At 51.8% G+C, this 12,865-nt stretch overlaps 1 protein-coding gene across 1 annotated transcript; it reads left to right on the top strand.

Annotated features, from left to right (window-relative positions):
- Positions 1-415: 415 nt before the first annotated feature.
- On the top strand, positions 416-12,864 carry TRAM2 (translocation associated membrane protein 2; the record flags this gene model as incomplete). The annotated part of the gene is given in 11 exon segments (XM_033512947.1): positions 416-465; positions 467-558; positions 2,734-2,843; positions 3,067-3,183; positions 4,761-4,819; positions 5,365-5,449; positions 5,544-5,614; positions 6,268-6,372; positions 6,500-6,658; positions 7,621-7,790; positions 8,416-12,864. Coding segments are annotated over 11 exon segments (1,092 nt in total), but the record flags the coding sequence as incomplete, so codon positions are not given.
- Between the last annotated feature and the right edge of the window lies 1 nt (position 12,865).

Below are 12,865 nucleotides of genomic sequence, written 5' to 3'. Positions count from 1 at the left end.
GTGTCAGGGAGGGTTTAGGTTGAATATCAGGAAAAGATTCTTTCCCCAGAGGGTGGTTGGGCACTGAACAGGCTCCCCAGGGAATGGCCACAGCCTGACAGAGTTCAAGAAGGGTTTTGACGATGCTCTCAGGCACAGGATGGGATTCTTGGGGTGTCCTGTGCAGGGATAGGAGTGGGATTTCAATCATTTTTTTGGTCCCTTGCAATTCAGGATATTCCATGATTCAATTCTATCATTCAGTAAATGAAGAGCAGCACAGCCCTGGGTTCTGGATGTCCTGATGTCTCATCCCAGGCCTTTTTTCCCCTTTTTGGACATGCATCTGGGACCTTGTGGGTGACCAGTGCAAGGTTCAGTGTTTCTGCAAGCGAAGCTGGTGCCAGTGCATCTCCCTGGGTGATTTGCCTTTCCCATTGTGACAGAAAAAAACTGGTCCAGAGGAATGGATTTAACAACTGATTTGCTTCTTCTCACCTTTGTGTCTTTGACAGGTCACAGCCAAGACTGCCTTCCTGTTCATCTTACCTCAGTATAATGTTAGTGTGCCTACAGCAGGTGAGAGATGCCTCTGCTCTGCAAATCCCAAGGAACATTGAGCCTGGTCTGCCCCAGATCCTCCCTCCTAGCTGCTTTGGGCTCACCCTCTGCTGATCAGCTGCTCAGGGTCTTGTCTGGCAGTAAATTCAGTCTGGCAGAGATTAAAAATTAAAAAATAAATAAATAAAATATTTTGTGAAGAAGCAAAGTTTGAGTGGCTCAGAGCACTCTGGTCCTGTCTGCCAGTCCTCACGCTGTCAGGGCTGGGAAGGAATGCTTTCCAGGGAGTTTGGGCAAGCTTCCTCTCCCTTTCTGCCATGACCAGGCCACTCTGTGCTGCCTTCAGGGTGAGGATGCTGCTCCAAGCCTGGTCGGGCAGGATCCAACTGTGTCATCGCCTGCCTGGAGCAGCTTCTTCTCCTCCTGAGGAACAGGAGGGATTTACCTCTTTGCCAAGCAGCAGGGGCTGTACATGTCATCCCTGTCCTGCTGATTTTTGGGGATGGCACATGGAGAGGAGGGTATGGAGATGCACTTGGTGTTCAGCATCCCTGCTCCCGGCAGGTTCCGATTCCCAGGGAGTAAATTCCAGGAGGCTGTGAGCCGGTGCAGCTCGGAACCAAACGGACCAGAGGAGGTGTCCCAGCTCCCAGCCCCTGTTCCTATTTTGGCTGCTGCCTTCCTGGCTCAGAGCCCCTCTGGATCTGGCAGGGATCTGAGCACTGGCGTGGAGACAGCAGGAGGTGGTTTGGGTAAAGGCCTGGGCTCGGGATGAGCCAAATGCCCGGGGCACAAAGCCTGGCCTGGTGGCAGAAAACTGCAGTTAATTGGGAGTGTTTGAGTAATCATCCAAAGAAAGAGCAGGGTGTTGGGATTAGTGGAGCTACAATGAGGCAGACATGCGGAAGATAAAAGCTCTGCCCTTAAAGGCTTTGGTTATGGTTGAAGGAATCATCCAGCTTCCAGATTAAATTGTGGTTCTTTCTCCCCTGTGGCACAGTCCAGACAACTTCCGCTGCTGGTTTTTAAGGGATTTATTCTTTCCTGATACAAGAAGTCCCAGGGGGCACAGAAACACCTCCCCAGGACCAGTTATTGGGGTATCAGTATAGGGCAAGAGCTAGTGGGGAGAGAGGTCTTGCTGCAGCAGCTTCTTGGGAGGAATCTAAATTTTTCCAAGGCTTTCTCACAGCTCCTGCTGGAGCTTCTGAGGTGCCCTGGAGAGAGGAGGCAGAGCACATGTACGTGATATTATTTTCTTTGGCCTTGCAGTTCTGTCTTTTACCTTGCTCTGGGATACAGGCACCATTTTTACCTCTGGGTCTGCACAGCACCCGGGGCTCCTAAGGACAGGGTGTTTTCATGTCCTTGTGCCAGGTGTGTTCATAAACCCCATTCAAATCTTAGAAATCTGGAATGAAGCTTTGTTTAGGGTAGGCAGGGCTGGTGACAGAGCAGTCTTTTCCCAGCATTGGTATCAGGAGAGGACAGACTGGATCAGGGTAAGGGAGAGCAGCAGCCAGGGGTGGGCTGAGCTTTCTGTGATGATGCTTCCTGCAGCCTTCCTAATTCTGCTTCTCCCCATAAGCTTAAGAGCTGCAAATAGTCACTTAAATGCAGATGTCTGGGGTATTTTAGATGCTGTTTGGACTCCTGTTGCTCCAGAAGGGCACAGACTCCTATGGGTCCTGTTTCTCACCAGCCCTGTGCTGCTGCCTCAGATCCCTAAATAGCAGAAGGCATCTGTGTTTAGGCAGCTGAATCCTGCTCCAGCAGTTTTCAGGGAGGAGTGGGAGATCATAAGGAAGTGTTAAATCATAACTGAGGGGGTGGAAATCCTATCCCAAGCCCTGATGTTCCTAGTGGTGCATCCCTGATCCCATCACCTGCTTCAGCCTGCCAAGTCTTCATCCCTCCAGGTGATAAATTCCCATCTCCACAGCCAAGCTGTCCCCTGTGGCAGGGGGAAGCTTTTAGTGTCCCCAGTGTCCCCTTCCTTGAGGTGTGTACCTATTAGAGGGGAAACCACCCACCTCTGAGTGGTGGTTTCCTGAGCTAGCCCTGGAGAGAGCCCTTTTTCCCTACCACTGGCATAGCCATGACCTCTCCTGCTGTCCCCATCCAGGCTGTTTCCTGCTGCCTGGAAATCCTTTGGGCCATGGGGGTCTGATCCACGCTTTGGTCTCCTTGCAGATGGGGAGCTGGTCCAGTATCACTATGGGCTGAAGGATCTGGTCACCATCCTCTTCTACATCTTCATCGCCATCATCCTGCATGCAGTGGTGCAGGAATACGCCCTGGATGTGAGTGCCATTCCCTGTCTTGTGTCCTCAAAATACCTCAAATCCCACGGGGAGCTGCGGTCCTGCTGCAGTTAAATGCTGTTCTGGGGGTGGTCTGGGGGGCTGAGGTGGTGATGAGTGAGCCTTCATCTCTGGAGGCTGCTTGGGATGAGGAGGAGGAGAGAGAGAGTTGATGGTGGCTCATGTTTTCTTGTTGTTTGTCTCTCCCTCTGCTCCTTCCCAGAAAATCAACAGGCGTCTGCATCTCTCCAAGGTCAAACACAGCAAGTTCAATGAATCAGGGCAGCTGGTTGCCTTCCACCTCACCTCTGTCATCTGGTGCTTGTACGTCGTGGTGACGGTAAGGCACAGGGCTGGCTGGCATTTGGGTTTCCAGGGGGAACTGTGGGTTCTGGAACACAAAACCCCACTGGCAGCATAGTCCCCAGCCAGCTTCTGGGCCAAAACAGGCACATTTCAGTCAGTTTAGTTTTCAGCTGTGGTGGATCTTTCCAGCCACTCTGTGAGGGCAGTTCTGGGAGAGCCTTTTCCTGTATTGTACAAGGCACAGGTAAACGGGTTGTAAAATATTTTTGGAGCTGGGCCCCAGAAATCCTGCTTGGCCCCATCATCTCCATCCTCTGCTCCAGGAGCTGATGCCTGTCTCAGCCTCTTGTTGTCCTCCATATGTACATTCAGTGCCTTGAGGTTTTTGGGTGCCTTTTGTGGGGTCATGGGGCTAATGGGCAGAATTTTGGGATCCCTCCTTGGGATCTGTGCTTCCTTCCTTGGCAAGCTGATGGTGAGGGAATCTTTGAGGGAAACCATGCTGTTTGGGGATGTGTCAACCCAAGGAATTTAGAGGAAAAACTCTCATTTTGGGAAGGAAGGGGGAGGGAAGAACAGGTGGTGTGAGAGAGCTCTGACTATTTTGGCAGTGTGAAGTGATGATGCTCTGCTACCTGCAGCCATTGGGGTCCAGCTGTGGTCCAGTGGCTCTGGGGGTGGATCCTTGGGACAGATCCCCTCCCCACTGCTCAGAGGGTCCTGCCAGCCCTTCTCAGAGAACTACTTTTCTATTCAAGGCCAGCATTTCTAGAGATCTGCTGGCACTTCCTCTGCCCCACAGGGCTCTGAGGAAGGAAATTTTGGCAAAACAGTTGATGCTGCTGGTTTTGGTCTCCCGTTGCCCAGTGCCAGACCCATCCCTCAGCAGCTGTGGGGCTGGAGCCTCCTACAACCCACATTGCTACGATGTGCTCCCCAAACAGCCAACATGTGCAGAGCAGGTCACCCTTGTGCTTCCTTGGCCTTCCCCATCTGAAAAAAAAAGGGATCTTGTGACAGACAGGGATGGGTGATGCTGACTGGGCAGGACAAATTTCCCATGCCAGCATGTCCTCACAAAGCCCAGGGCAGCATCCGTGTCAGGAGTGAGAAGGGAGTCCTGTCCTGTAAGGCAAGAGGTGGAAAAATGAAACTATGCAATTCATCCAGTTATTTTTGTTGGTGTTTTCTGTTCCTTTTTCTCTTCAGAAGTACTTCCTGTTGCTTAAGGGCTGCTGGGGTTGGAAATGCCAGTGGGGAAGAAGCCTGTGGACCATGCACACGGCTGCCTGAGCCATGCTACAGGAATCTCACCCCACACCTCCAGAGCATTCCAGACCCCAAAATATCCTCTCCTGAATTTGGGACCCTCTGTGGAACTAAGCAAGCAGCCTTCAGCCCCCAAACAAGGGGCCTGGTGAAATTTTAGAGGGGTGCTAGGGAGGCAGAGATGCAGAGCTCAGCCTGGGCCCTCACAGGGAACGTGGTTTTTCCTGCAGGTTGTGACGAGACTTGGGTGTCATCCCCAGTTCCTCGTTTCATGTACCATCAGCCCACCCTCTCATGACCTGTTTTGTTTTGCTGAAGCCTTGCCTCTCTTCTCTTTTTCAGGAAGGATACATTTCAAACCCCCGGAGTCTGTGGGAAAACTACCCGCATGTTTATCTGCCGTAAGCACTTGTGGGGGCATTTTGTTCTGGGGCTGGCCACTTCCTTCCTCTCCATAGTTTTGCCTGCTGGTAGTAGGGTGCCGAGAGCACAGCACGCTCTGCTTGCACCCTGCAGCAAGGGTGCTGCAGTGAGACCATGGGGAATGGGGATATCTCATTTGTGAGCCTGGGGAGGCTGTTCCAGAGGGTTTCATGAGGAAGGCCCTGTGGGCTTGGTTATTCATCCTGCCTGTTTCCTGCATCACCTTGGGAAAATCTCTTTGCTGTTCATTTTACACAGCAGAAATGTAGTGGGGGATTACCCTTCCTTCTTGGTTTTACAAAAGTGAGGTTTGCTGAGAGCACAGAGATCATAGCACAAGCATCTGGATAAACTCCATGTGCAGCTCTCTCGGCTCAATGATAATTTCAGCCCTGAAAGGATTTCTCTGAAATCCTATGGCTCCAAAACAGTGGAGGGATTGCCCAATGCTGCCCTGGCACTTGGGTTCTTGGGGTCCTGCTGTGGCCTGGGCTGGCTCACGTGGCTCCTCCGTGTATTCCAGGTACCAGGTGAAGTTTTTCTACCTGTGCCAGTTGGCATACTGGCTGCACGCCCTGCCCGAGCTCTACTTCCAAAAAGTCCGCAAGGTGAGAGCCAGGTGGAGGTTTTGGGAGAGGGAGCTCTGGGAGAGGATGGGTGGAAAGGGCTGAGAGGTTGATTTGGCTTTTCTGCCCCTGGCAGGAGGAGATCCCCCGGCAGCTGCGCTGCATCTCACTCTACCTGCTGCACATCGCCGGCGCCTACCTGCTCAAGTGAGTCACTCACCTGCCTCAGCATCCCTCACACACCAGGGATGGGGCTGGGCAGCTTCTTTGGCCCTGGGAGTCACCTGGGAATCCTCAGTGGGGTGAGGAGCTTAGAAGGAATAAATGGGATTGTTTTGTGGAGAGAGACTTTCTGCCTAGGCAGGTATATAAAACAAGGGGAATGGTTTTAAACTAAATGAGGAGAGATTTGGATACTGGGAAGAAATTCTTGCCTGTGAGGGTGGTATGGCACTTTGTACAGGTTGTCCAGAGCATTTCCCATCCCTGGAATTATTCGAGGTCAGGTTGGATGGGCATTGGAGCAACCTGGGACAGTGGAAGATGTCTAGAGCAGGGGGTTGGAATGAGATGATCCTTCCCACCCAAGCCATTCTCTGATACAAAGCAGAGCAGCTTTGCCAGCCACGGGGTTTTGTGTTGGATACAGCCCCGCTCTGCTCATGTTTTGGATTGTGTTGATGGTTTGTAGACAAAGATTTCCCCTATTGCTGTCCTACTCCCACTGCTGCACAGAGGTCTGGCTTTGGGCTGGCGCTGCAGCTCATGGACAGCAGGGCCAAGGCTGTAGCTGAGTTTGAAGGTTGAAGGATGAAGGTTGACCAGGCCAGTGATGCTTTTTTCTTCCTCTTCCCTGCCAGCTTAACCCGCTTGGGGCTGATCCTCTTGCTGTTGCAGTACTTGGCCGAGTTCTTCTTCCACATGGCGCGGCTGGTTTACTTCACGGACGAGAACAACGAGAAGCTGTAAGCAGGGGAGCTGCTTGTGGCTCCCGACCTCCTTTGGAGCCCAGGAGAGCCTGGGTCTCGCTCTCACCTCCTGGGTCAGCACTGGGGCTGCTCCTGCCCACACCTCTGCTTGCCCCTCCTGCAGGTTTAACGTCTGGGCCGTCGTGTTCGTGGTCACCAGGCTCTTCACCCTCACCTTGTACATCCTGGTCATCGGCTTTGGGCTGCCACGTGTGGAGAGCCAGGCCCTGGACCCTGAGAGAGGAAACTTCTTCAGCTTCCTCTTCAACAACATTCTCTTCAGGTAGGAATGTCTCCTGTGTCTTTCTTGGCAGTGTTATCCCAGCGTGGGTTTTGCTGAGTTTGGAAATCATGGAATCCTAGAATGGTTTGGGATTGGGATGGAAGTGACCTTAAAGGTTATCTCGTTCCAACCCCTGCCATGGATATGGAGACCATCACCAGACCAGGTTGCTCTAAGCTCCATCCAAATGGGATCCAAACAATGGGGATCTGATTCTGATTGCATTTAGGGAAGGTCTTAGTGAGCAGAAGGAAGTGAGGAGGGGTTTAAAGGCTATGCAGAGCCAAAATGGAGGGGAAAAGTCAGGAAATAAAGTGTTAATCAAGTGAAGTTCTAAAGTGCAAGCCTATCTTGGAGAAATGCTTGCAAGCTTTTCTTGTACCTGTAAGTGCATTTACATGGATGTGGTCAAGGAGAAGGCATTTTCCCTTCTGCTTGGCCATGTTTTGCTGCCCATTGATGTGGGAAGCAGAGGGTGAATTGGGCTAATCATGCCTTGCAGTCTGGGAGCCTTTCTCACCCTTGCAGCAGCTGTGGGTTCAGTCCAGAATTTGCTAGGCATGGTCATTCCCAAGCTTTTTGAAGCCAAGGACTGCTGGCACACTTGACAATTTGAGGGTGTTTCTTACCTCCCTTCCAGCTTTTAGATCATCCGGGGACATCGTGCCTTGACTGTGCCACGCTGTGTTTTGGGCAGTGCTGGTTGAGGTGATCCTGTTCATCCATTCTTGCCCTAAAGTTGAAAGAATCAATGCACCAAAACCTGAGGGCTTTATGGTGTGGAGGGAAAGGAAGGTGGCTGCTCTGGGCTCAGGGGTGGCAGAAAGGAGAGATGGTGGCTGAAGGGACGGCGTCGGCCACGCGGGGGGACCTCGGCCACCGGCCCTGGTGTGGGGGGAAGGCCGGGCTGGGAGTGGCCTCGCTGCTGTGTTCTCAGCCTGCCTCTTCTCCGCTCCTGGCAGAATGAGTGTGCTGCTGTTGGTGTGCCTCTTCCAGGCCTCGGTGATGTGGCGCTTCATCCACTTCCAGCTGCGGCGCTGGAGGGAGTACTGGAACGAGCAGAGCAGTCGGAAGCGAGCCGCCGCCCCTGCTGGCACCAAGCAGCAAACCAAGCTGCTCAAGAGGGACTCGGGTGAGTGCTGGAAGGGTGGGTGGCACTGTGGAGGTGTCAGTGCTGGGGGTCAGCATCCCCCAGAAGGCTGCTGCCCGTGCAGGGCGTCCCCAGCAGTGTCCTGATGTCGTGGGGGTTTCCCCACATCTGTGGGCCTGTCCTGAGAGGATAAAGGGTTTGGCTTGTGCAAGGGACAAAGTTTCTTTCTCCATAGAATCACAGAATGGTTTAGGTTGGAAAAGACGTCTGAGACCATGGATTTCAACCTTTAACCAATCACCACAGTGTCAACCAGACCAGAGTGCTGAGTGCCATGTCCAGTCGTTCCTTGGACATCTCCAGGGGTGGTGACTCCAAACCTCCCAGAGAAGCCCATTCCAATGTTTAACCACCCTTTCTGTGAGGAAATTCCTTCTAATGCCCAAGCTGAACCTCCCTTGTGGCGGCTTAAGGCCATTTCATCTTGTCCTGTCCCTTGTTCCCTGGGAGCAGAGCCCTACCTGGCTGCACCCTCCTGTCAGGGAGGTGAGGCCAGCAAGAAGGTCCCTCCTGAGCCTCCTTTTCTCCGGGTTAAACACCCCCCAGCTCCCTCAGATTACCCTTTGGACCCCTCACCAGCTCCGTGTCCCTTTGTTGCCATCCCCAGGTTACCATGAGAACGGAGTGGTGAAAGCAGAGAACGGAACCTCACCTCGCACCAAGAAGCTCAAGTCTCCGTAGAAGCCAAGGGTTGTCTCCTGGGGAGGAGGGCGAGATACCAGGACTGAGCAGCCCCTCCTCCTGCTCCTCACGAGTGGCATCTTGAAAGGCTTGGAATCATCTTCCCAAGGTGTCTCTCGCTCTCCTCCCTTCCTTTCTTGCTCTCGTGAACTGTTTGCAATAAAACCAAAAAGGCCCCTTTCCCCTTCTCCCATCCCCCCTCACAGGAACCCTTTCCATCCCTCCTGGTTTTGCCTTTCCTCTGTTTGATCGTAAACCAGTGTGCAATTTTTTATTTTTTTTTTTTCTATTTTAGTGTTTGGTTATTTTCATTAATGGTTACAAATGTATCATAGATGGTTCCAAACAATCCTTTTTTCTCCTACAGCATGTTCCTCCCCTCTCTTCATGGTGCTTCCCTGAGCCCCTGGGACAGGGCCACGACAGCTTGAAGGCACCAAATGTGTGTTATGGGATCAGATTCCTGGGGGAATGTGCTGGGGCTGTGAGATCTGAGGCTCAGGGGTGCTCTCAGGTGAGATGGGGCACATCTGGCCAGCGCTCAGCAGGATGGTGATGCTGCAAAGAGAGACCAGGGTCTGATGGAGGAAGCTCAACCCTGTCTTGTCTCCTGGTGGACCTCCAGTTAACTGGGGTTTTCTGAACCCTGCTTTTGAGAATTTTGGAGAGCTGGGCAGCAGAGAATGGAGAGAACTTCCCTCTTCATATGGAAGGTCCACCTCCCAGCCTTTGCTCGCCCCAGCTGGGTTTCTCTTGGTTGTCCATAGTTATTCTGGGCCTCCCAGCCCCAAGAGCTGGGCCCAGGGCTCTGCAGCTCTCAGTGTTTTGTTATGGGGCAGCAGCATCCTCAGTTCCACGTGAATCCTTGAGGCCTGCCCTGCTCTGAGCGCTGGTCTGGCTCCTGTCAGCCCCAGGCCCTTTGCCAGCTTGTCTGTGCCTCATGGATCTGGTGTTCTTGTTGCTTGTGACCACATCCAGGTGACAAACTGATTGCTGCAAAGGGTTTTTGCATCAGTGGGACAGTGCCCCTCATGCTGTCACCTCAGCCTTCCTCATCCCTACCACACCAGTCCAGCCGTGCCATCGGCAGCCACCAGCTTCACTCTTTGTTTCCAAAGGATACAGCTCTTGTATCCACCCAAGGTGCTATCAAATCCAGGGTTTCTTCCAAAAATCCTAGCCCCTCCATCCCTTTCTGAGCTGTGAATGAGATGACAGGGAGGGAAGGGGAAGGAGGCCGGGGCTGCAAGGAGCAGCTTGAATTTTAGGAAAAGCCTGGCTTGTGACATGTAGCTGTTGGCAGATGGAATTGTCTCAAATCTACCTCAGAGGCCATCTGTTGCTGCAGACCACTTCCCCCTCTTGCTCCTGCCCGCTGCCACCTCCATGTGCTGGCAGGACAAAGCCACATCCCACCAGACTGATCTCTCGCTGACTCCGCTGGGGAGCAGCACCTGTGTGGGGTTTCGTGGGTCAGTGCCATCTCACTGGGCTTCTTTTTGGGGTGCTGTGCCAGGCTAGGTTGGGCAGGTGAGCAGTAGTGGCACCTCTGTCCCCACACTGTCCTCTGGGGCGGTTCCTGAGCTGGGCTTTGCTGTTGGTGCCTCTTGTGCAGCGAAGTCGGCCGTAGCTTTAGTTCTGCTCTGCCACGGCAGGAGCAGGGGACTCGTGCTGTGTCCCCTTGGCTGGGTGAGGAGAGGGACACAGAGCTGAGGTGCTCTCCTTGTACAGCCCAGGACTGATCCTTGTCCTGCCCCTGGCTCAGCCCATGGGGGCAGCTGAACTCCAGCTCTCTCCAGGTGCAATTCCAGCTTGAGGCTGTGCTGTTGTCCTTCGTGCCAGTCGTGTTTTGAGGAACAGGTGACGGTTGATTTTCTGCCCCTCTTTGAGTTGAGTTGGGCTTTTTCCCATTTATTTGGGTGTCTTTTGTCCTTTCCTCCCCTCTCCTTGTTGAGGAAGCACTGGAGGGAGAAAACATGCAGGGCCATGAGGACAGTTAGTCAAATTCCTCTTGTTCCTCAATCCCCACAACATTTGAGAGATACTGGCAGAAGAGGGCTTTCCCTGTTTTCAGGGGGGCTGGGGAAGGAGGCTGGAGCAGAGCCCTTGGTGGTACCTTGCCATCGCTCCTCGTAGCCTGTGCTGAGAGAAGAAAACACTTTTTAGCTCAGAGGCAGCGACAGGACCCACAGTGCAGCGTGATCGGGGGCAGAAGAGCTTTATGTTGGGGAGGAGGTGGAAAAGGTGTAGTGTGAGAGGTTTTTCCTTTCTCCTGTCTCTTCCCATCCCCTGCCATCTGCTGCCAGTGCCCTCCAGGAGCGACTGCTGGCTGACACCTCCCCAGAGCCTCAGGCCTTTCCGCAGCGCCGGAGCCTCGCAGCAGCCGAGCTGCTGACTCTGTTAGCAGGTGACACATAGAGCCTCCCAAAAACACAGCTGCTGAATGATTCCTCCTCCTGCCTGCTTGGCTTCAGGCAGCTTTTCCACTTGCACAATCCTGTCTCTTCACACAGTAGCTGGTGATGCTTTGTATCCCAAGTGCCTTACGTTGTAGCGTCTCTGCGAACTGTGGCAGTAGCTAAACACTCTCCTCTGTTACTACTTATGTACAACATATGCTACATTTATGTGGTTTTTGTTTTCTTTTTGATAGAGCTATCAGGAAAAGGGACATTTGTTTTTGAAGCATTTCCATGTGTTCTTTTTATGATTTTGGTTTTTTAAACCTGTAAGATGATGGGGCTGGTTTTTTTTCTTTTTTGCCCTCCCCTATATTTAGTCCTCAGAAATCTCCATCTTTCTGTTATACCCAAACCTGCCAGGTTGGTTATTTTTGAGCTGAACCTTTGTTGTGAGGTGATATCCACTGTCATCATGGAGGTTTGCAATCCCCTCTCCATCAGAGGGGCTGCCATGGGCTGCTCCTAACTCTGTGTTGTTGTGCAAGCACAATCCCTGGGCTGCAAGCCTGCAGTAACTGCTCCTGTGTCCGTGTCATTTCTCAGCAGATCCAGCCTTCCTTTCAGCCCAAAGAACTTTTTCTTGGAGCATTTTCATTGCAAGCCCTTAGTGGTCAGTCTGTCCTTGGCTGCTCTGCCTATGAAATGCCACAAGCTCACTTACCTTTAGTGGATGCTCTTCTCATGCCCCATCTTGTCAAGCCTTGTGTCATCTGCAGAAAACACCATGGAATTGTTGGGTGAGGTTGGAAAATGCCTCCAAACTCATCAAAATCAAAAAACCTTTAATCTAACACCAAAATCCAGCCCTGAACAGGAGCTCTTGTCCACCACAATGCAGAAGGTGATGGAGATTATCCAGAACTTCCAGTGGGACATGATTCCTTCCACCTCTCCTGTGGGTTTGAGGCTGCTTTAGTAGTCTGTGTCCATTATCCAACCTGAGGAGGTCAGGAATTGAGTAGCCTGTGGTTTTTGGGGTGAAGTGTAGTGTTTTCCTGTCCTAGCCTAGAAGAGCTGTGAAATACCAGCACTAGTTCTCTCTTCTTGTCTTAGGTAGTTGGAGAATGGGCTTGGGAAGAGAAAGGGGTAGAGGAAGAACACATGTAGCATTTCACACACAGTTTTTGAGTGACTCTAACATTATGGGGCATTACAGTCGTGTTTTGTCTTCTTCTTGTTGTTGTTTATGATTCTTCTTACTTGTCATATTTGGGTTAGTAGTAGCCAAGTTCCAGTTTCCCTGTAGGTCCCCTTACCTTCAATTCAGAGTTTTAAAAGGTATTTTTGGTAGGCTTCCTGGTTGGCAGGAAGAGTGGCCACTCTGGGATGTCTCTTCCTTGCCTCCAAGTGACTCTGGGAGCTTGGAGCCACCCTGCCTTTGCTGCAGTGCCTGGGGGTTTACAGCAGCCTCAGGCTCTTGCCTTTGGTAGATGGACCCCAGATTGTGCCAACAGTGGATGGAGATGATGGGGTTTGATTTACAGCCTTCCAGGAAACTTCATGGGGGGTGAAAGGTTGGTTTAGTAGGTTTTATGCCCAGCAGTGAAGTATGTTCCTCCTCCTAGGAGCTGTGTGTGGGGTTTTTCTAGGAAGAATGGCTGTTGGAAAAGCCAGGCAGAGGTGTGTGGTTTTTCCTCAAAAATGTTGAACTCAACTGATCAAACTTCAGTAAAGGAACTCGAGGAAAATTCCTGTTCTTCCATATTTATGCTTTAGTGCAAATTTCCTGATTTTGGAGGGGGTGGGGGGAATTAACAGTCTCTGCTATTTTTTCCCGTTTGTTTCATTCTTCCTCTCACTTCAGTTTTTGGTATGGATTTTGTTTGTTGATGTTCATTGTTCAATGACTTTTGTGATAAACTTGGCAGAAGTATTTTTCTGAAATAAATAAATAAAAGGCATAGATTCTTCCAG

The sequence above is a fragment of the Parus major genome, chromosome 3 (genome assembly GCF_001522545.3).
Source record: "Parus major isolate Abel chromosome 3, Parus_major1.1, whole genome shotgun sequence".
Lineage (NCBI taxonomy): Eukaryota > Metazoa > Chordata > Aves > Passeriformes > Paridae > Parus > Parus major.
Note: the sequence above shows the minus strand (reverse complement) of the source record. Positions and strands in the feature narration are given on the sequence as shown.